Source organism: Heterodontus francisci, chromosome 24, assembly GCF_036365525.1.
Source record: "Heterodontus francisci isolate sHetFra1 chromosome 24, sHetFra1.hap1, whole genome shotgun sequence".
NCBI classification, from domain to species: Eukaryota; Metazoa; Chordata; class Chondrichthyes; order Heterodontiformes; family Heterodontidae; genus Heterodontus; species Heterodontus francisci.
In genome coordinates, this window is record NC_090394.1 from 66,517,403 (window position 1) to 66,537,689 (window position 20,287).

The window sequence follows — 20,287 nt, forward strand, 5'->3', positions numbered from 1 at the left end:
AGCTCGACAACTCTGAGAACTCTGCGTTCTTCCAATTTTGGCCTCTTGTGCATCTCTGTCTTTCTGCACCCACTATTAAGGGCTGTGCCTTCAGCTGTCAAGGCCCCAAGCTCTGCAATTCCCCCTTCACCTCCTTTAAAACAGTCTTTAAAACCAACCTTTTAAGTCAGCAAAAGCTTGGTCAATGTCTCAGACAAAAAGGTCGTTGGCCAGAAACTTTAACTATTTCTGTCTCCACAGATGCTGCCTAACCTGTTGAATATTTCCAGCAATTTCAGTTTTTAATGTCCTCACATCTCTTTTAACTAGCTGTCAATTTTAGGCTGGTAGTGCTTCTGTGAAGTACCTTGGCATGTTTTACTATGTTAAAGATGCTATATAAATATAAGTTGTTGTAGCTTCTATGATTACCAAAAGCAGCAATTCTCGACTGTGAAATACAACCCTACAGCAAAAGAGCCATGTACTGTAACAGCAATTGAGGAATTTTATGTGTAACTAAAATTAATATACTATAGCCAAATCATCTGAATTAAAGAAAACATGAAGTACACGACAACTTGAAAAGCACAATCTAGAGGTTTTAATAAAAACATTTATTTCTTCACTCCCGAGTGTAATCCAGTGTTATTTCTCTTTAAATTTAACTTCAGCATTTTGATATAGTGCCAGATGGTTGTGCAAGTTTGCAAACTTCTGAGATTTCTGTAGGAGAGGTCAGCACCTGTGGAAAACATCCTTCATGTGAACAATGAAAAGTAATGCTTAAACTGTGGTATTATTGTATCCATTTGTTCCAGTTCGGTTCAAGTGGAAAGACTTTGCCAAGTCTTAAAACACAGTCTATGGTAGGTTCATAAAAAACAGTACAACTCTCCGACAATTTGCAACCCTGCAACTCTGAAGCACTTGTGGGAGTGGAGAACAAGGACACGGGCTTGGCTTTGGTTAGGTAATGCTTTCTAATGCAGCCAATGGTTTCTAGAGCCTGTTAAGGAGAGCAGAAATTCAAAGTGAGAAAATTCCATTCTACATAAAATTTAAGTTCAATCCCCAGTCAGTAATGGGAAGTAGAAATGGTTACAATATGAAATTAGATATTGTGTTAGCAACAGATGAAGATTGCAATCTCTCAACAAACATTTTAATACAATAAAACAAAATACTGGAAATCCATAAGAGATATCTCAGCTTTTGTAATCAGAATTCTGGGACAGAGCTCTTTTTGACTCCAATTAATCAAATAATGGATTCTGAAACAGATAAGCTAAATGAACAGGAATTAAACCATCCTAAGCCAAACATTCTTTTAATCACCACCTAGTTCCTAATTCCTGCTAATAACTTAAGTATGTAGTCTGGGGTAATGACATCAGTTTTCAACAAAACATAGACAGCTGCCAGCTGCCATTAGGAGGCTCTTCGCCTCCTAATAGATCCCCATTTACAGAACCAATGGAAATGTGAAATGATCCTGCCTAGCAATTTGGTTTAGTTGCAAAGAAATGACTATCATATGTAATCTAGTCAACAGGTGTTTCACCAACAAGCTACTACTGTTGACTTCTGAAGGTGAAAACTTTAGAACAAAGGTCATCATACTTTTGTTCTAGTCTTTGTAACTGCACTCAATACTACAGGATTGACTCATGTCTGAAATGCCTCACTTTTGTACCATCACCATAAAAAAAAGGTTGTCAGAGGCAATTATTGAATAAATCTATTTTTACACAACTTCTGCCAGATGCGGTTTTCCTCTTAGCTTTTACAGTCAATATTCATGGGTTTACTTTGGTACAACTCAAGCAAACTGAGTCGCTTCTGAACATAAAGAAACTGATGGATTGAATAAGAATATTTCCTTATCCAAATGTTTCTCATCTAAATCCGTTTTTTGGGTGAGATGTTAAACAGACGCCCTTTCTACTCTCTCAGATGGACGTTAAAAAAAAATCCCATGATACTATTTCGAACAGTTCTCCCCAGTGTCTTAGCCGATATTTATCTCTCAATCAATCTCACAAACAGATTATCTGGCCATTATCACATTGCGCACAGCAAGCTCCCATAAACAAAGTGCTCGCTGCATTTCTTCCATTACAACATTTACTACACTTCAAAAGTGCTTCACTGGCTGTAAAGCACTTTTGGACGTCCTGAGGTCATGAAAGGCGCTATATAAATGCAAGTCTTCCTTTTCGTTTGCTACTAATATGGCTAAGATGCGCCCCCTACTCCCATGTAAGGGATGACTTTTCAAAATTCTATTCATGAAAACATTGGGTTATTCAGTCACAAGTTACGGGAAAGTGGAATCTGATAAACACAACTGCCAAATTGAAACTATAAAATGTAGAAATAATAAGGGAATAAATTTACAAGTGCTGTGGAACCTCCATTACGTGTTATGTAAAGACTCACCTGCTTAGTAATGGAAATTGGCAGATAATAAAAAGCCCAACCATGCATGGCAAGGCATGGGAATAAAAATAAATCCAATAGGAACAATTACATTCATTTCATCTTTTATGGGCTATAAAGTTGATTAAGATTGACAGGAGATTGTTAGCAGGTTTGGCAATGAAGCAGTGATTCTTACAAAAATTCTATGAAATAGTCAGGAAGGAGATTCCACTGCAATTCAAACTATACTCCTGTATCCAAAACAAAGCAATATTTACCTGTAATAATTCCAGTATAATAACAGGCTGCAGCACAGCACTGTAGTAACTTAATAGCTTCTGCTCTGTGATCCCAGGTTTTGTCATAATATGATACAGCACAGCTTCGAGCATTCCCTTACACACAGGTTTATTCAGGCTCCCATCAACAATCCTCCAAGGATGGCAGACAAAACTAATTTGTTCGTATTCACTGCAAGATGCAACCGGAAAAAGTTACTTCATAAAAATGCCGTGACTGTTTGGTATAAGGAAATGTAACGTACAATAGTTACAATAGCAAATCAGAATGATGAGCTTGCACTTGTTCTGGCTTACAAGCAACAAAGGAAATTATTGGGATGGAGTTGGCACACGATACTTTCACTGCTAGGGCCAGGGTTCAAACCAAGCTCAGACTATCGGATAAAAGTCTCTCAGAGTCGCCCCTCTCTGGAGAAGTAAAGATCCCAGATAATGTATTTGGACAGTTTAAGTTCTGCCTGTTGTAGGCCTGGTTTCACAGCACAAAGCTGCCTACACTTCAATTTAAATGAGAATTTTACTCAGGGAGAGCACAAGGGAAATGGTTGTGGAAAATATGACACTGGTGCAATAGGAGACATTTTTTCTGTGGTTTGCCTGAAGCCACACTACTGAGACAAAGCAGAGGGAGCGATGCTCCGCATCTGGCTCATTCCACACTTGACCTAGGAGTGCCCAAGGCTCACAATGAATGCAAAAGGATAGAAAAATCCACCACTTCCACTGATGCTGCCCTACAGTACAAGTCAGGTGCAATGCAGAATTGTCCCTGATATTGGTCACACAATGAAATTTGAGTTTCTACTTCACCAGTTGAAATTCTGGAGTGAATGACCAAGACCGCTTAACAACTACATTCATTTCAAAGCATCAGCATTCCAGCTGGATTTGTCTGCCATTTATGGAAAGGGTGATTTTGGTCTTTAACATGGACTTGTACTGCTGCTTGGATCTCCTTGGCTGAGATTAGAGAATCCCATGATAGTACCTCCTCCTGGAAGACAGGTTGGCAAGGTTGGTGAGATGTCACCCAAGGACTGGCCTGAGATTCTGTGGCGTAGAGTAAGACATGGAAGTCTCTGCTCAATCTGCTAGAATTTCCTTAAATTGATACCTTTTCCAGCTTGCATAATAGTTTGCATTTGGCAGCCAAAGTAACTTTGGATCAGAACTCTTTGGGTCATTTCGGGCTAAACAGTGCCAGCTTGGTCCAAATAATTTTAGATCTGGTCTAAATACAGCATAAGCACACTTCATTTTTCTACAAGCACACAAATTCAGATTCAGTATCCTCGTTAAAGCCTTTTTTTCTCCAATTAACAGAGAAAGGCTGTGATATGTTAAGCACCAACCTGTCCGATTGGGTTTGCACTGTACTTTCCACTTTGACATTCTCCTTAACTGTATCATCTCCTACAGGGAAAGATTAAAGGCAACTTAAATTTTAATTCTACTTGCAAAGAGAAAAAGAACCTAAAAGTATTCAAGTGATTTTCGACAAGAACACCATATTTAAATGTAATTTTGATTCTCTCCATTCCCACATTCTTCATAAATTAAATCAGGGATTGAACATTTCTATTACCCAGAAGTAACAGGGGAAAAAATATAAGAAAATAAAAATGTGTGTGGTACACAGTAGTTTGGTGTCATGGCACTTGAGCAGGGGGCAGGGAGAACCAGCGCATTTCCATCAGGCAGGGGAAAAATGGCACTGAGCAAGACAGTTACTGGGAGCTACTTTTGGGTAGTTTTATAGTCAGTTGCAGAGCAAATTTGGCTTAGAACCTCGAGAATGAGGAAACTAATGGATTAAAAAGAAAAAAGATGCCGCATAAACCTGTGGGGTTTAACGAAGATCTGCAATCTTGTCTGTCCCTCTTTGGCATTATTCCTTCAGTAAATCCAGCTCCTGCAAAAGGTGCCGAACAATTTCAATGAATGCGTGGTAGGACAGCGATGGAGCTGCAGCCAACCCAAAGAACAAATTGATTTCTGGTGACAGTGTAAGTGGTCGAGCGAGAAGAAAAAATGGTCACAAATCTTTAGGCTCTGCTTTAACACTTGTTTCCAAAAACAAATTTTTTTCTGAATTCTGAATCTTTGGGGAAAAGGGGCGGGCAGCTTGCTCTCAAACTTTCAACAGCGCCAGTCACCATGGGAAGCTGCAGTTCACCGAGCCACAATTCTCTGCTCTAATTCATCCCCGTCTCTCATGGAGATGTTGCAGCTGGTTCGGAGATTGGATTGAGCGCAGGTTGAGGATCGTACCTATATATTACTCCCACCCATTACAAATATTTTAATGCCATGATTGCTGCAGGATATTACAGTTTGATAAAAATATTTCAAGGAAACAAACATTGATAAAATTCAAGCAGCACTGTAAAATTGAGGAGAGTTTCTTCTCCATGCCCATCCCACCAAAAATACTACACAAGACAGAAAGTGTACTGATAAACAAAGCTGCAAATGACAATCAACTAAACATTTCAAAAGCTGGGCTAGTTTTAAGTAACACTCAACGTTCCCCTAATGTGCTGAAGTGCAAGTTATGTGCTGTAAGCTTTGTAGACGTTAACTTCTTCCTGAAGCTTGGGTCTGTCCTGAACCTTGCTCACTTGAAAACTTTTGTCTTGCTTACTTTTTACCCACCACAGATTTCTTTTCCTTAAGCAGAACTTGCCCATCTGCAGGTACAGTGGCTTCAGTCTGACCCTCACATGCTGCAGGGTTGTGTTGGGAAAATCTCAAATGTACTTTCACATCTTCCCCCACGACTGCTTACCTGGCTGGCTAGCTGCTGAAGAGATGTTTGGACCTTTAATGTCATATGAAGAGCTGAACACCTCATGGCTTCCATCTTTATTTTGATTTTCATCCTGACCTTGTTCAAAATCTGCCTTTCCTGATCCACTCTGCAGGTCTAGAGATTTGATTAGTTTATATCCTGTGTAGTGCTGAGGGAAGTCAGCCTTTGTTTTATCCATCATGCTGTCTAGATGTTTCCCCTTGTCTGAGGAATCCCACCTTAACTCAGAAGGCTCATTTCCTCGATGAGGAATTTTACTAGGAAGGCCACAGTCAACAATTTCACCTTCAATTTCCTCAATGGTCCTTTTTCTATTTCCAGTTAGTGCCTGTATATTACTTAACTGAACAGCCTCATTCTGTACAGTAGTGGACTCCAATGTGTGCTGCTCAATTTCTTTCTCTGTGCCAGTTGTGGTAGGATCAGGTTTTATACTGTCCCTAAACTCTTCAGTGTCCTCTGTACTTTCCTCAATGCCCTTTGCACTGAATTCTGAATGGGTTACTTCAGTGCTACTTCTGGACCCCACCTCAGTAGGACTTGTTGGCACAGTTTTCTTGATACTTTTCCGTACATGTAATGGATGAAGCAGCCATGGGTGAGCGTGTGTTATTGCAACCAGCCGCGCTGTCGAGCCACCAACTTCTACCATTTGATCTAACGCAATCAAATCCTGCAAGATGACAGAAAATATTGTGCTGAATCAAACTTCTTTAAGCAGAACTGCAAATATATCTTTCTTCAAGTTTTTAAACATATTTATAAAAACACCCTTTGACTAGGATTGGACAGTAACTCTAACGCATCATTTTAAATAGCAAAGAATACTATTAACTCCTGCAATCATTTGAGCTGACTGCGGATGTCCTGAAGGGTACAGTGTGAAAACAGATGCTAATTTTGATGATGGGATGAGCAGTTAGAAGAGAAAACACAAACAGCAGAGAAAATAAAGCGCTACCAAATAACTTTAGATTCCTCTACATTTTTCAAACAACTCCATGTAATAGGTTGATTTGAAGCAATTATGGATAACCCAGGAGTGCCCTTTTTTATTCTTTCACGGGATATGAGCGTCGCTGGCTAGGCCAGCATTTATTGTCCATTCCTAATTACCCTTTACCCAGACAGTAGCTAAAAATGAATTTCCCCTTGTCAGAGATGCTATTAGCACTTAGGCTGAAAATAGTAGAAACTTATTACAAAATATGGCAACCTCATTGGAACATGACTGACTTAACTGCCCACTGAAGTGGCTTAGCAAACTGCACAGCTGTATCAAACTACTACGAAGGTGGCCCACTACAACCTCCTCAGGGAAGCTAGGAATGGGCAATAAATGCCAGCTTTGCCAAGTGAAACCCAGATCCGGACAATAAAAAAGTCAGAGGTTAGCAAGACCTGCGCTTATTAATGCTTTGGCACAGGTGATAATGTATTTAAATTTCTGTCCTAAAAACAGGCACATTATATTAAAACAAAAGACTTACATTTATATAATGCAACCTTCTGACTAAGAGACGAGAGTGCTACCCACTATGCCACAGCTGACACTAAAAAATATTTCTTACAGTACCCACACATTGGCCATAATGCCAAATTGCTTGACAGCAAACTTTAGCATTACTTTATGTCAAAGTATTAGCAAGTCAAAAAATGCAGTCATTATCTTAGCCAACTGATTTATACTGGACTCATCAGCAGGTAATTTTAAGATTTATAAACACATAGACTAAGATTTATTTAAAATCAGAAACATTTGGACACCCAGCAATTGGATAAATGCCCCTTAAGACAATGAATATTTTGTATTTAAGACAAACCTGCAGATATTGCTTTAAAGTCCTGGTTCTTCCATTCAGTGACTCCTCATACTGAATAAATTTCTTGCCGAGTTTTGCTGTCTCCATCCCAAAGGTAGAACACGCTTCAACTGCACTGGAGATTTCCTGCACGGCTGTCAGGTCGTCAGGACTATACCCGAGCTCCTCTACAAACTGCTTCTTAACATTCTCTCCAACATATGCATCAGTGCTGGGCCTCAACACCTTAGTGAATGACCGAGGAAGAACATCTGGCCCTGAAGCTGATTGGAACAAAGCAGGTAAACCTGTTTTGAAAGAGGAGGTTAAAAGTAGTTAGGATTTAACTGCATTTATCAAAGCAATTATCTTAGAAACAGAAACCCTTCAGAAACAGGTCACTTTGGGAAAAAAGCCACATTACATTTTGAAGAAAAACCAAACTGAAGAATCAAATTGCTCATAAAAAAAATAAAGTGGGTACAAAAACATTGCAAATATTATTCCAAGAATTGAGATGACAAAATTACAGATGTATTTTCTTGTAAGAGGAGAAGTTTACTTGCTTTTTGAAAAGATTAAGTTTGAAACTAACAAGGATAAGACATGGGAACCCAATAAAAAAAATCACCAGCTGGGTTTGAAGAATGGAACAGTTTCCACTGTGCATCATCCTGCTCTAAAACAGGCTTTGTAAACAAAATATAGAACAACCAATATCCCACAGAATTCAGTAAACTCTTACTACCACTAGCAATCCACTTGTTAGTCAAATTAGTAATATTCAGTGGCTACGCATTAAAGCTGCATTGAAAAATAAAGTCAGTCAGTTTCAGACTGAGGCAACCATCTTACAAAGTATACCAAGTCGATAATGGCGGCAGGCTGAGTTCTGTCAATAGAGCAAGTTTACTCTTGTAGTTTTCTACACCTCTCGCTTTAATAATGACCATCCCCACCCCCACAATGTGACACTCCATCTGGAGGTTTGCAGGAAAACTAGTGGTCTGGTAGACCTGTTTCAATGATGCCATTGTACACTGGGGCCCTACAGTCCTCTTGGCCACTTAGAAAGGTTTTGTTAATTACTGTTTTATGAATCAAATGCTGACCTGCTATGCAACTTATCTAATCACCATTGGAGAATGCACTAGATACTGGATGTACACTGTGTCTTCCTGAATGCTCCGATTAATGGTTAACACTATGCTGACAAACCACAGGACTGGAAGCTAACAAGTAAATTTAAACCAAAACAAGAGAAAAAAAAAGTAGATATAATTAGAGTACTTTGTTTGGTTCGGTGTATCCTACAAAGCAAAAAAACTTAAATGTCTTTGCAATTCTTTTTCATAAATTTTGATCACACATCTGAGCCCACCTTGTCTCTATACCTGCACATGTTGCAAATGCAGTTGCCGGTTTGTGCAGGTAATCTCCAACATTTTAATGGTTTATCGTATGATCCGAGCATTCACATCAGAATTCACAACATTTACAGCAATGCTATTATCAAAAGCTTTCCAGTCAGTCTGAACTTGGGCAGGAAGCTCTTACAACTTTATTTGAGTGTCATGTGTGTGGAGTGAAAAGGTAAGCACAAAAAGGTAGAAAACAACCAGCTGGAAAGAAAAAAAAAAACATGCATAATCTAGGATGAAAAAGAGAGATCAATATTTAAATTGACAGATTAAATGGCTATGATAAAACAAGAAATAGTATTCTAAAGATTAGCGACTCACTATTATGGGTGCTCAAGCATCCAAGGCCTGGTGTTGAACGAACCTTTAACCTCACTTGACACGAGTTGACTACAATGTTATCATTTGGATTGAGATTGCGTGTGTTAACAATGCCTGGTGCATAATACCCCCTCATTAGCAAGTAATTAGTATGCGAGGCTTGAGGAGCCTTCACTTCAAATTTGGGCTTATTTCCGGTTTCTTCCAGATCATCATCCTCATAGTCATCTAGACCTTCCTTCCCCAACCTAAAAATACCAAAGCATGTTAAATCAATCATTTCCTTACAACAATCAATAAATTTAAGACTCAAATTATTGCAGGTCTGGCAGCATCTGTGGAGAGAGAAGCAAAGTTAATGTTTCAGGTCAGTGACCTTTCATCAGAACTGGCAAAGGTTAGAAATGTAATAGGTTTTAAGCAAATAAAGTGGGGGTGGGGCAAAAGAGAACAAAAGAAGGGGAGGTGACAATAGGACAGAGGGTCATAGAGAATTACTGACAAGGAGATCATGGGGCAAAGGCAAAGAGTGTGTTTTTTTAGTGTGGTGAAAGACAAAGTGTTAGTGCAGAGAGGATATTAAATGACAGAATGATGAAAGCCCTAGCCAAAAGCACAAACATGAAAAAAAACAGTGGGCATTTACATGGTAAAAAAATTGAATGATGAAACAAATTAAAATAAAAATGAAATAAAAATAAAAATGGGGAGCCAGTCATGCTCTGAAACTACTGAACTCAATGTTCAGTCCAGTAGTCTTTAACGTGCCTAATCGGTAAATGAGATGCTGTTCCTCGAGCTTGCGTTGATGTTCACTGGAACACTGCAGCAAGCCCAGGACAGAGATGTGAGCATGAGAGCAGGGTGGTGTGTTGAAATGGCAAGCGACAGAAAGCGCATGGTCATATTTTCAGACTGAGCGGAGGTGTTCCGCAAAGCAGTCACCCAATCTGTGTTTGGTCTCCCCAATGTAGGGGAGACCGCATTGCTTATAATGAATTTTAGTTTGTTTCATCAATTTTTTTTACCATGTGCCTACCCACTGTTTTTTTCATGTTTGTGCTTTTGGCCAGGGCTGTTCATTATTTTGTCATTTAACACCCTCTCTGCACTAACGCTTTGTCTTTCACCACACTATTAACACACACTTTGCCTTTGCTCCATGATCTACTTGTCAGTTATTCTTTGTGACCCTCTGTCCTAACGTCACCTCCCCTTTTGTTCTCTTTTGCCCCACCCCCATTTTATTTGCTTAAAACCTATTACATTTCTAACCTTTGCCAGTTCTGATGAAAGGTCACTGACCTGAAACATTAACTTTGCTTCTCTCTCCACAGATGCTTCCAGACCTGCTGAGTATTTTCCAGCACTTTGTTTTGTATGTTTTTATTTCAAATTTCCAGCATCTGCAATATTTTGCTTTCATCAAAATTATTGCAGTTGAGCTGATGCAGGAAAAATATTTTGCAAAAACAAAACTTAAGTACAGATCTACCCAACCATAAGTTCTTCATGATTTATCTATTTTTCACTCCCTGTCTTGTTCATTTCTGAATTCTGCAACACAGCAACAAAATAACGGATTGTGCACAATACAACAAAAAACTAGAAACAAAAAGACCAATACTTCTTCATACTGATTCCTTACCACTGTTCAGTAAGCTACACATTTAAATTCTGCACATGCTGCTTATTTGTATAGATTTGTAGTCAGCTGCACTGACTATTCTGTCAATATTTTGTTCGCAGTGATAGACAGGTTTCATGACACCTGTAACTAGGCACATTATTTCAGTGATGAGTAAAATGTTGAACTACCTGGATATAAGGAGGAGACACAGATTTTTAATTAGTAATGGGTTGAAGGGTTATGGAGAACGGGCGGGAAAGTGGAGTTGAGGTCAAGATGAGATCAGCCATGAACGTATTGCATGCCGGAGCAGGCTCGAGAGGTTGAATTGCCTACTCCTGCTCCTAGTTCTTATGTTCATACAGTAGATAGTTTAGAGTCCACTCTTAATACAAAGTTGCAAAATTAAAATAATTTGATAATTTTAAAAAAGAAAACACTAAATTCTCACTTTGCTGTTTTATTTAAGTAGCCTGGTTTGAACTTATTGGAAAATTCAATTTTTTTGTGCAAAAATAACTCTGAAAAGCAGTAGGGTGTCCACCAGAAACTTAAAAAAAAAAGACAAACTTCCAATTATAAATGTAGAATTAATATGGTTTGCAAAAAAGCATTAGCTTTGAAGTTAATTCTGATCTGAAATTGGTACCTCTCACTCAGTTTAAGAGGTATCTGAACACATATTAGAGGTAAGTCCGAACCCACAGGCAACAGAACTACAAAAATACAGAAACAACAGTAGGATTTACAAAGATGTACAGAATTAATACTAGGTATCCAAAATACAGTTATAGATGGAGAGCTGGGGGAGGGCCAATATTTATAATAACCAGATCCCCCTTACCTTTTTATAACTTCATTGTCTACAAGCGTGCTGTCCACAACCACAATCTGCTCAGGAATTGAGACGTGGAAAGAGAGCAGACCAAGGATAAACAAGGATATTGTAGCTACACAGTAGCCACCATTTCCATCCAGAGGGTAAGTGACCATTTCTGTCTCAACAGGGATCTCATTATCCTGAAATGAAAAGGTGTTGGGGATGTCTGCCGTTCCTGCAGTCTTCAACTTTTGAACAAAATTATACGACTCTGAACAAATATTGCTCGGAAACCGCCAGACGAAGTTCCTATAACAAATCATCCAGATGAAACATTACAAAATGCTGAAGAGTTCTGTGTATATAAAAATGAAGGCATCGCCCATCAACCAGACAGCGAAGGTTTCTTTACAGCAATCACATTGATTTCTCTCTTGTAGAAGATATGTCGCACCACTCCTGACCTACACAGTAGTTCAATACTTGAAGCTATCTGTGTAATCTTGGAGAACTGCAATTTGGGGTAAACCTTTGAACAAAATCAAATTGCACTTTCAAAATTTTTAATTGAAATAAATTCCAAAAATTAAGTGAGTGCTCAAAAATGTAGGTTTCTAATTAACTACACTAAATGTAACTCACCACATACTAAATCCAGTGATACTCTGCTGCAGTTTACAAAATCAACACCTCACATTAAGTACAGATCATAAAAACCAAAACTGACAAATGTTTGGAGTTTTAGCAGTTCCACCACATACCTGTAGTACGTTTGTGATAATTGGTAAGACATTGGCGCAAAGGGCAAGGCTCGGCTCTTCTTGGGACCCAAAGCTTTACTGACCCTGCGACGGTTTACTAAGCTTCGTTGTTGGAACTCAAGGAACACTTTCACCAGTACATCATCCTGATATTGTTTGTATAGATGGAAGGTCTAGAGGAATAACAGTTTTACACAATATAACTAATACACAATTTACACTAAACACGGACTCCATCCTGATTTAACACAAGTTTAAAAAGTTATTTAGAATCAAATCAGTCTTAATATACAATAACAAGGACATGGCTTATTTTTCCAGTTCTGCAAACCCTTGGCATCATAATCTACGATTTGTTTCTTTTTAAATGTATTTTACCACTTATACACTCCCCAGACTTTAAGTTATTTTTACCATGACAAGGAGAAAAAAAAAAAGAACATTACAGGGTGCTTGTGTATGGGAGAAGCTGTTATCCTTCCAGTGGAAGGACACCTAGCCCACTCACTGTGTCATTGGACACAAAATGCACTGTGCTTTGGAGGACTGATAGAAGGAAGTTTAAGTGTTCAGCCTAGCTACTGAACTAATTTGGGCCAGCGATTTATCCTATGATTTTGCAGCCTACTACAACAACTGTGATTTTCCTTGTGTGAATCTACACAGCGACTGTCAGTGGGCTCTATGCCTGTGAGCAATACCACAGCTGAGCTCAATCTAGTCCTCTCATGGACAACCTCACATTCAGATTGCCATCCCCGAGTTAACCCAGGGGTGTTGAGGTTCTGTTAATTAGGCCAGTTAACTCAACAGAACTTGTAATTTACCTGGTTCAATTGCTCACCACCTTAACCAGCTAAGCTGTTGACAGAGCAACTACATCTTTTGACCAATTCTTTATTCAATATGCATTACTCAGCGCTATTACAGGGTCAGTGACAGACAGGCAGATGGAGTAGCATAGTAATGAGGCCCACCATATCTTACTTAGTTGGTAGCACTCTTGCCTCTGAGTTGCAAGATTCCAGGTTTGAGTCTGACACTCCAGTGCAGTACTGAGGGAGTCCTGCATTGTCAGAGGAGCCGTCTTTCAGATGAGACGTCTACCCTCTCAATGAATGTAAAAGATCCCACAGCACTATTCTGAAAATGAGCAGGGGAGTTATCCCCAGTGTCCCCGTCAATATTTATCCCTCAATCAACATCACATAAACAGATTATCTGGTCATGATCACATTACTGTTTGTGGGATCATGCTGTGCACTACTTGGCTACTGCATTTCTTACAATAGTGACTACATTTTAAAAGTACTTCACTGGCTATAAAGCACTTTGAGACATCCAGGGGTCATGAGAAGTACCATATAAATGCAAGTCGTTCTTTCTTTACTTAAATATGATTTAAGTTATGACCTACAAGAAGTCTGATTCAGAATTAAAAAGATAATGTGCTCACTAAAGCCATGTGAATTTGAATGAGATTCAGTACCTCAGGTACATAAATACCTGAAAAGACTGGCATGATTTCATCTGTGTATCCGAGAGAGCCAAAGTGCTCTGAATGAAATTCTGCAGGACCAAGTAATGGATATCATCGATGCTACAAAAGGAAAAAAAAAAGAGTAAAGCTTACTTCAAATCTATGAGTTTGACACACAGTACATTTTATACAGAAAAAGAACTCAATTTATACTGCTTGGTTTACCAATAGAATGTAGAATAGGAGGCTGCAGCCAATGAACCACTACCAGCTAGAGACAATCTACTTACTTCAAACCCTTCTTTTGCTGTCAACTGCAGTTCTCAAAACTTGCTCAGTTTTATTGTGCCAACTCTTGATGATACTGTTCTTTTTAAATGGACAAAACAGTGCCTCCTCTTTACATTCCCGGTGACTTCCTTACCACTCTTAAGGGACATATTGTGTGGCTGGAAAATGGGTGATAATGAATAGAGAGCCTGCTTTACATCTCTCCTGATTTTAATTTCCATTGAAATCAATGGACAGCAAAAATGGGAGATGATGTAAAATGGACTGCCAACTCGGTCACCCATTTTTCACTATCACATTAAGTGACATTCTACCCCTTAAAGTGTTTTTTTTTTGCTGGAGGAGGGGGAGGAACTTCAGACCAAAAGCACCTCTCCAGTTGTATTGCTCCCCTGTAATGATTTGTAGCATTTCAGATGTCTATTACTTCTGTACACTAACTCCACTTGTGCTAGACAACAAAACTACCAGAACCAGAAACTGCCTTTCATAAATACAGGAATCTTTTGTTTTTCCAGGTGATATTCAGTTAATTGCATTGTCTTGCTACAGTACTGCTTGCATTTCAATATCTATACCCGATCTTTGAAAATGTGCATTGAAGCAAGAACAGTGAATAAATTACCTTTTAATGTCATCCTGCTTCTGGCTTTCATTCCCTTCTTCTCCAACGACTAATATTTTGAACCTGGGCAAAGAATAAAATCCAAAACAAGGAAGAACGTGTATTTAGAAGGAAAGCAGCAGTCCTTGTAGTTACCTCACCCCCAGGTTTACAAGCTCTCTTTTCTCCATCGCCTTGGGCCTTACTGCAGCAGAAAGGGTAGAGGAATGCTTACGCCAAAGCTCTATATTCCCATCAGCATCGGAACCACCTCACGCGTGCTCAGTATGTCTTGCAGATGGACTCGACTGATACCAGGAACTCATTTTGGAGTATTTCATGGAAGGAACCAGACTCCACTCAAATTGAGATTAAACATGTAGCTTGCTGATGCCAGTCAGTGCATTTTCTCACTCACCACATTTAGCTACTGAAATTTTATGCATGTAATATGGTCATGGAATTGTTCCAAATTTAAGACATTGCTTTGGATTGTTAGAATCCAAAGAAAATTAAACTCCCCACATATACTTGGTTTGACACCTGGTTCTCCCATGTAAAATATTTTGATAAACCCTACTGTGCACTTGGAAGATATTAAACTTAACACATAGGCATGTAATGTGATCAGAAAACAATTTTTAAATTTAGTATTGAAACTTCCATTTAAATTTAAAGACCATGATAATTATTTACAAACCCTCATAACTTACAAATACGTGCTCGCAACACTACTGGGAGCACATTGTAAACAGAGAGCGCTGCAGAGTCAAAATTAAATGCTATTATTTCATTATACCAGATACATATAGTTTCACATAAAAATCTGTAATCAGAACCCTACCTGACAAATAATTCCTGCAGCGTATCTGGAATTTCAATATTTCCTGATCCTATTGTGGAGGTGAATTTCTGCCTCAGTCTTCCTACAAATTCTTTAAACTCCTCTTCACAAACCTGCACAATTTCAAGCAGCTGTTTTAACACAAAAGCATCTGACTGAAAGGACATAGTTTTCTGACAGGTGCCATCCACAAATAGCACAGAAAGAAATAAAAAAGACCCCTCCAGCCATGGTCAAGCATGGCTCACCAACAGACTAGCAGTCCTTTAAAGGAATCTTTGAACATTCCTTAGGCAGAGCTCAGGTTCACCAGCTCAAGGAAGTGTGAACCCCTTGGGTCAGTGACTTTGGTTCAATCTGGAGCTGGGACTTCCATCCAGAAAATTTGGCCTCATCACATGAAACCTATTTCTCACCCAATGAACAATCAGAAAAATCACAATTGGCCAGGTTGCATCATTACCGGTGATTAGGTCAAAAGTATCTTAGTTGGACCAACTGAGAACATTTGACAACAGGGAGAGATTTCAAGGATGTATTCTAAATTGTCTGCCAGTTTTATATTATTTTGGATGCTGTCTGCAATGCTTCAATTGACACTGTATTTATAATACAAAGATTCGTTTTTCTAGATTATCCAATGGTCCACATTGAAAGAAAATAATGCACAGCTGTATGCCGGTTTACCTTGCCGTCCTGATAATTGTTCTTTTTATTCATAATTTCATTGATTAAAGCATGGTCTTCATAGACTTCAGCAAGACAAATTCTGCCAACATCAAAATAGAATGAGTAAAACATTTAATACTGTAAAATGTACACTAAAATATCCAGTGGGTACTAGACACTTGAGAACCCGGAAGTAGTGTTTATTCAACCAGCTGTGATTCATGTAATATTCTGTTTCAGACTGTATCATTACAATAGAGTCTGTAGCACGGAAACAGGCCATTGAGCCCAAGTGGCCTATGACGGCATTTATGCTCCACATAAGCCTCATCCCAGCCCTCTTAATAGAATATCTTGCTATTCCCTTCGCCCTCATGTGCCTATTTAGCTTTCTCTTAAATGCATCATCTTCGACAATTAACATAATTTTCATAACCACATCTGTTGGAATATCATCTCAGGGACATCAGTTGAATTAGAAAGATCAAAGAGGCCAAGTCTACCTTTTCTGTTAAAAGGTATTTATCGGCTTTTCCTTGTTGGACTTTCCAGTGGTGTTGTACCTCTTTCCTTCCCTCCTCCTGCCCCCCCACCGCCACAACACCACCACCAACGCCTACCACCGCCACAACACCACCACCAACCCCTACCACCGCCAGAAGAGGATGGACTGGCTTCTGCCAACAGCAGTGATTCTGGGGAGCAAGAAGGATGTGAAAACAGTCTATGTGACTCTCCTTTCAGTACTCACTGCAAAGAAAATGCCTGACTACTACATAATCTTACCCTTGGAGTGGCACTAAAGGTCCCAGGACATGGTGATGCACAGAAGGCATTACTCAGGAGCACCACTGATTCCTCAGTAAAAATGTTTCTCAAAATATAACATATGAGTACGAAGTAATTTCAGACACCTAGTATGAGCAAACAACCCCCAGATGACAAAGCTAGATGCAGTATAAAAAGCTGCCTCTACTCTGCCCCAACCTCAAGACATTTTCTCCCACATTTCCCTTAGGTCCGTCTGGATGTTACTGCAATTAGTACTAAATTAGGGTCAGTTTTGTGCTGTAGGACTATGGCCACTTTGGAGCTGTATTTAGACTACCCAAACAAATTGTGTTGTACAGGTATGCATATTGCAATTGGCTGAAAGGAAGAGTTATTCTATTTAAAATTAGCCGTTTCTCAGTTACAAAATGTTCCAACTGATCACTGGCCTATGTTTGACTATTCAAGGCAAAAAATTAAGGGTTTCCTGAGTGCAACTGTTAATATGGTGGGTGCGAAGAGTGCAGAAAGAAAAAGGGTTCTCTTGAATTTCTTAAGATTGGTCCTTTAATTGATACAGGTAATATAAAATGAATGCAATTCAAGAACTATTGCTTGTATGACTCAGTAGTTGAATCCTGTAAAGTCTCTGCTCCTGACCAGTAAAAACATCTATGTAGACAGCATAGGGGAAGTGCAAGATTAGACAAATGTGGATTTAGATTGGTAGTTACAAAGAAAGTTCACTTTCTGTTCTAAAACACCACATTGTAGATTTGTTTTCAGAACCTATCCAATGTTACAACATCCAGAAAGGATGCACTTTTTCTGACTGTTATTTGTCACTATTTACTCTTCAGTAGTAGTGGTCTCACCTATAGTTAAGCATCGTCTGTGGATTCTTGAGGATGTAGCGGGATCGACGGCCTACAGCAAGGGATGTTTTATCCAAAGCCACTTCAAGATAATCGTGCATGACATCTCTCACTGTTTGCCAAGGAATAAAGGGTCCTTTCACCTAAATGCAACAAGACATTTAGTTTTCAAAATTGTGTAAGTTCGTATTTAACCCAGTTTGACCGTTGCAAATTTCCTGGTCTTGTCACAGCCTGTTTAAAATGGCACTCTCCTCCTGCCTATACCACCAGGACATTTTGTTTAAGTGATGAGATGTTGATTGCTATGAGTTCTCCCCACATCTGGTGAAAGAACATGCCCAAGACAGGCAGTTAAGATCTGGAGAAGACATGGGTATGGATACCTGTAATAATTGGGATCTGAAGCTGGAGTTCTCAACCCATGACAAGGAACCCCTCCTGCATGATCAGCCAACAGACTGCAGTCCTTTCAAGGTATCTTTGAAAATTTCTTAATTAACAAAATAGATTACCACATTATTTTTAGGTTTTCTGCATGAAAACATTTACAACAGTACGTATGAAAATGCTAATAGCAGCTCTTCAGTATAGGAGTAAATGCAAATTAAGTTACACATAGGGAGCATCTGATTGAATTGGCTTGAGGGGATGAACAGCCTATATCTGCTCCTACAGTATTCTCAACAGCAATGAGGACAATCCTTGGCATTACAGGTGCCCTATAGGACTGAATGTGTTGCATAGAATTATCACTAAATGCAGTTTAGTAAACAGGTTAAAGGTGATTTTAATTTGAAAAGGCAGTTTGAAGCATTTTTTGTTTCTCGTTTTTTTTTCAGTCTGAGGATAAGCTCACGCATCATATGACCTGCTCTCCGAACCAACCACTTGAACAGTGGCCCAAAAGAAATACTCTCTTGTAGGCAAAGAAAAAAAAACCCTCTACTCCATCCCAACCTGTCTTAACTCCAACCATCATGAATCCACTTCCCACATGTGGCATCCTTATTCTTAAGTGAGATTACCAATTTAGTTCAAATCTGAGGAGCTTTATGATATATGGCCAAATCCATTTGGAACTGGGTAAAGACGACAATCCATTTCACATTGAACTAGCATGACTTCAGACAGCAGAAACTTTCATCCCATTAAATTAGTGTTGGAATCAAATCCAGGTCTCAGAGGTTAAGAGATCAGTGCAATAACTCACTGGACCATTAATATTATTTTATGTTATGCATTTTTCAAAAAATACACATTTAATTCCTTACTTTTTTGTTAAGAACATGGCTGGCTACTCGACAAAGCATAAGCAGACTGTCTTCTTGTGCAGTCCATGTTACACGGAGTTTAGTCATGCGACGCAGCGCACTCCTATCAGTATCATCTTGGAAGCGAAATCTCTTTGTCTTTCCCTGTTGTGGTATTTCCTCTGCAAATATCAGTGAGGTATATTAGTGGGGACAACATCGATTAAGCAGGAGAGCACTGAAGCCAGAGAACCCCAGTTTACTTCCCAATTTTAATTAAATGTTTATGCAGAATATTCACTCTCTTCAGGCACTGTACTTTAGTTGGCAACAAAAAATACTTTCTACCGGGCTGGAATATATACAGCAATAAAACCTTGTGGCTTTAAAGAGACAATCCATGGGACACAAAGCACTCCCTCCTCAGCAACAGAATAATACGTTGTACATCCTCCAGTTTACCACAAGCAACTCCAAATACAATTTGGCTAATAAAGTAACTAACAAAACATAAATAGTCATTCAGACGATTTTCACCCTATGGCAGTCAATGAAATAATAGTTCTTCTGTTTTTAAAAGAGAGCTTAAAAGGCCAAGGAGGCAGTGATGAAACCTCACCTTTCTTTCTCTTTTTCCTTTGTTTCTTCCCACTCTCCTTTTCAACTTGTTTCCTTTTCTGTCCTTTTCCACCAGCTACTCTTTTGTTTCTGCCCACATTGCATTCTTTTTCAATTCGAATTTCTTCCTTTCTCTCAGCAAGAGGTCCATGCGCAGACCTGAGGACCCCCAACATACTGAATTTATTTCCTGGATCAAAAAACCCATAAGAAATAAAAAGCAATTAAAAACTGCAGAAGCCTTTGCTTATGAAGTAATTGTTATTAGCACTATCTCGACCTCACTCCCATCATCCCTTTCAATAATACACAAGATCAGCATCTCACTTTTCAAACAAAAGGCAGTAATGAAGATTTCTGAATAATTTCAATCCAGTTAGAATATTTCAAGTTGATTTGGAAAGTAGATACATTTTCGATTTGGCTCCAGTACATGCTAATTTGATTGTGATTATGCATGGTTTATCATGACATTTGTCCTATGTCAACAGGTTTGGTCATCAGAATGTTCCAGCTTGCAAGACATAAAATTTGATGCTACTAAGTCTGATTTGTCCAAGAAAAAAGGAGACACAAATCAGCTTCCATATTTTCAGTGGCACTATCTGTG

At 39.0% G+C, this 20,287-nt stretch overlaps 1 protein-coding gene across 2 annotated transcripts in view; it reads right to left on the reverse strand.

The window, feature by feature from the left end:
* Window positions 1-581: 581 nt before the first annotated feature.
* Window positions 582-20,287, reverse strand: part of LOC137383482 (general transcription factor 3C polypeptide 1) — a 67,836-nt gene continuing 48,130 nt past the window's right edge. Inside the window, exons 23-37 of one of the 2 annotated variants that reach the window (XM_068056459.1) lie at window positions 19,679-19,867; window positions 19,081-19,241; window positions 17,807-17,949; window positions 16,179-16,260; window positions 15,492-15,604; window positions 14,669-14,731; window positions 13,779-13,872; window positions 12,273-12,445; window positions 11,536-11,820; window positions 9,062-9,309; window positions 7,341-7,627; window positions 5,494-6,190; window positions 4,058-4,118; window positions 2,682-2,874; window positions 582-988 (exon numbers count right to left, since the gene is read on the reverse strand). In XM_068056459.1, the coding sequence (XP_067912560.1) occupies window positions 779-988; window positions 2,682-2,874; window positions 4,058-4,118; window positions 5,494-6,190; window positions 7,341-7,627; window positions 9,062-9,309; window positions 11,536-11,820; window positions 12,273-12,445; window positions 13,779-13,872; window positions 14,669-14,731; window positions 15,492-15,604; window positions 16,179-16,260; window positions 17,807-17,949; window positions 19,081-19,241; window positions 19,679-19,867 (2,999 nt within the window). In that variant the 3' untranslated portion in view covers window positions 582-778. Of the gene's footprint in view, window positions 989-2,681; window positions 2,875-4,057; window positions 4,119-5,493; window positions 6,191-7,340; window positions 7,628-9,061; window positions 9,310-11,535; window positions 11,821-12,272; window positions 12,446-13,778; window positions 13,873-14,668; window positions 14,732-15,491; window positions 15,605-16,178; window positions 16,261-17,806; window positions 17,950-19,080; window positions 19,242-19,678; window positions 19,868-20,287 lie in introns of those variants that run through there. The other variant, XM_068056460.1, reaches the window with a different exon arrangement.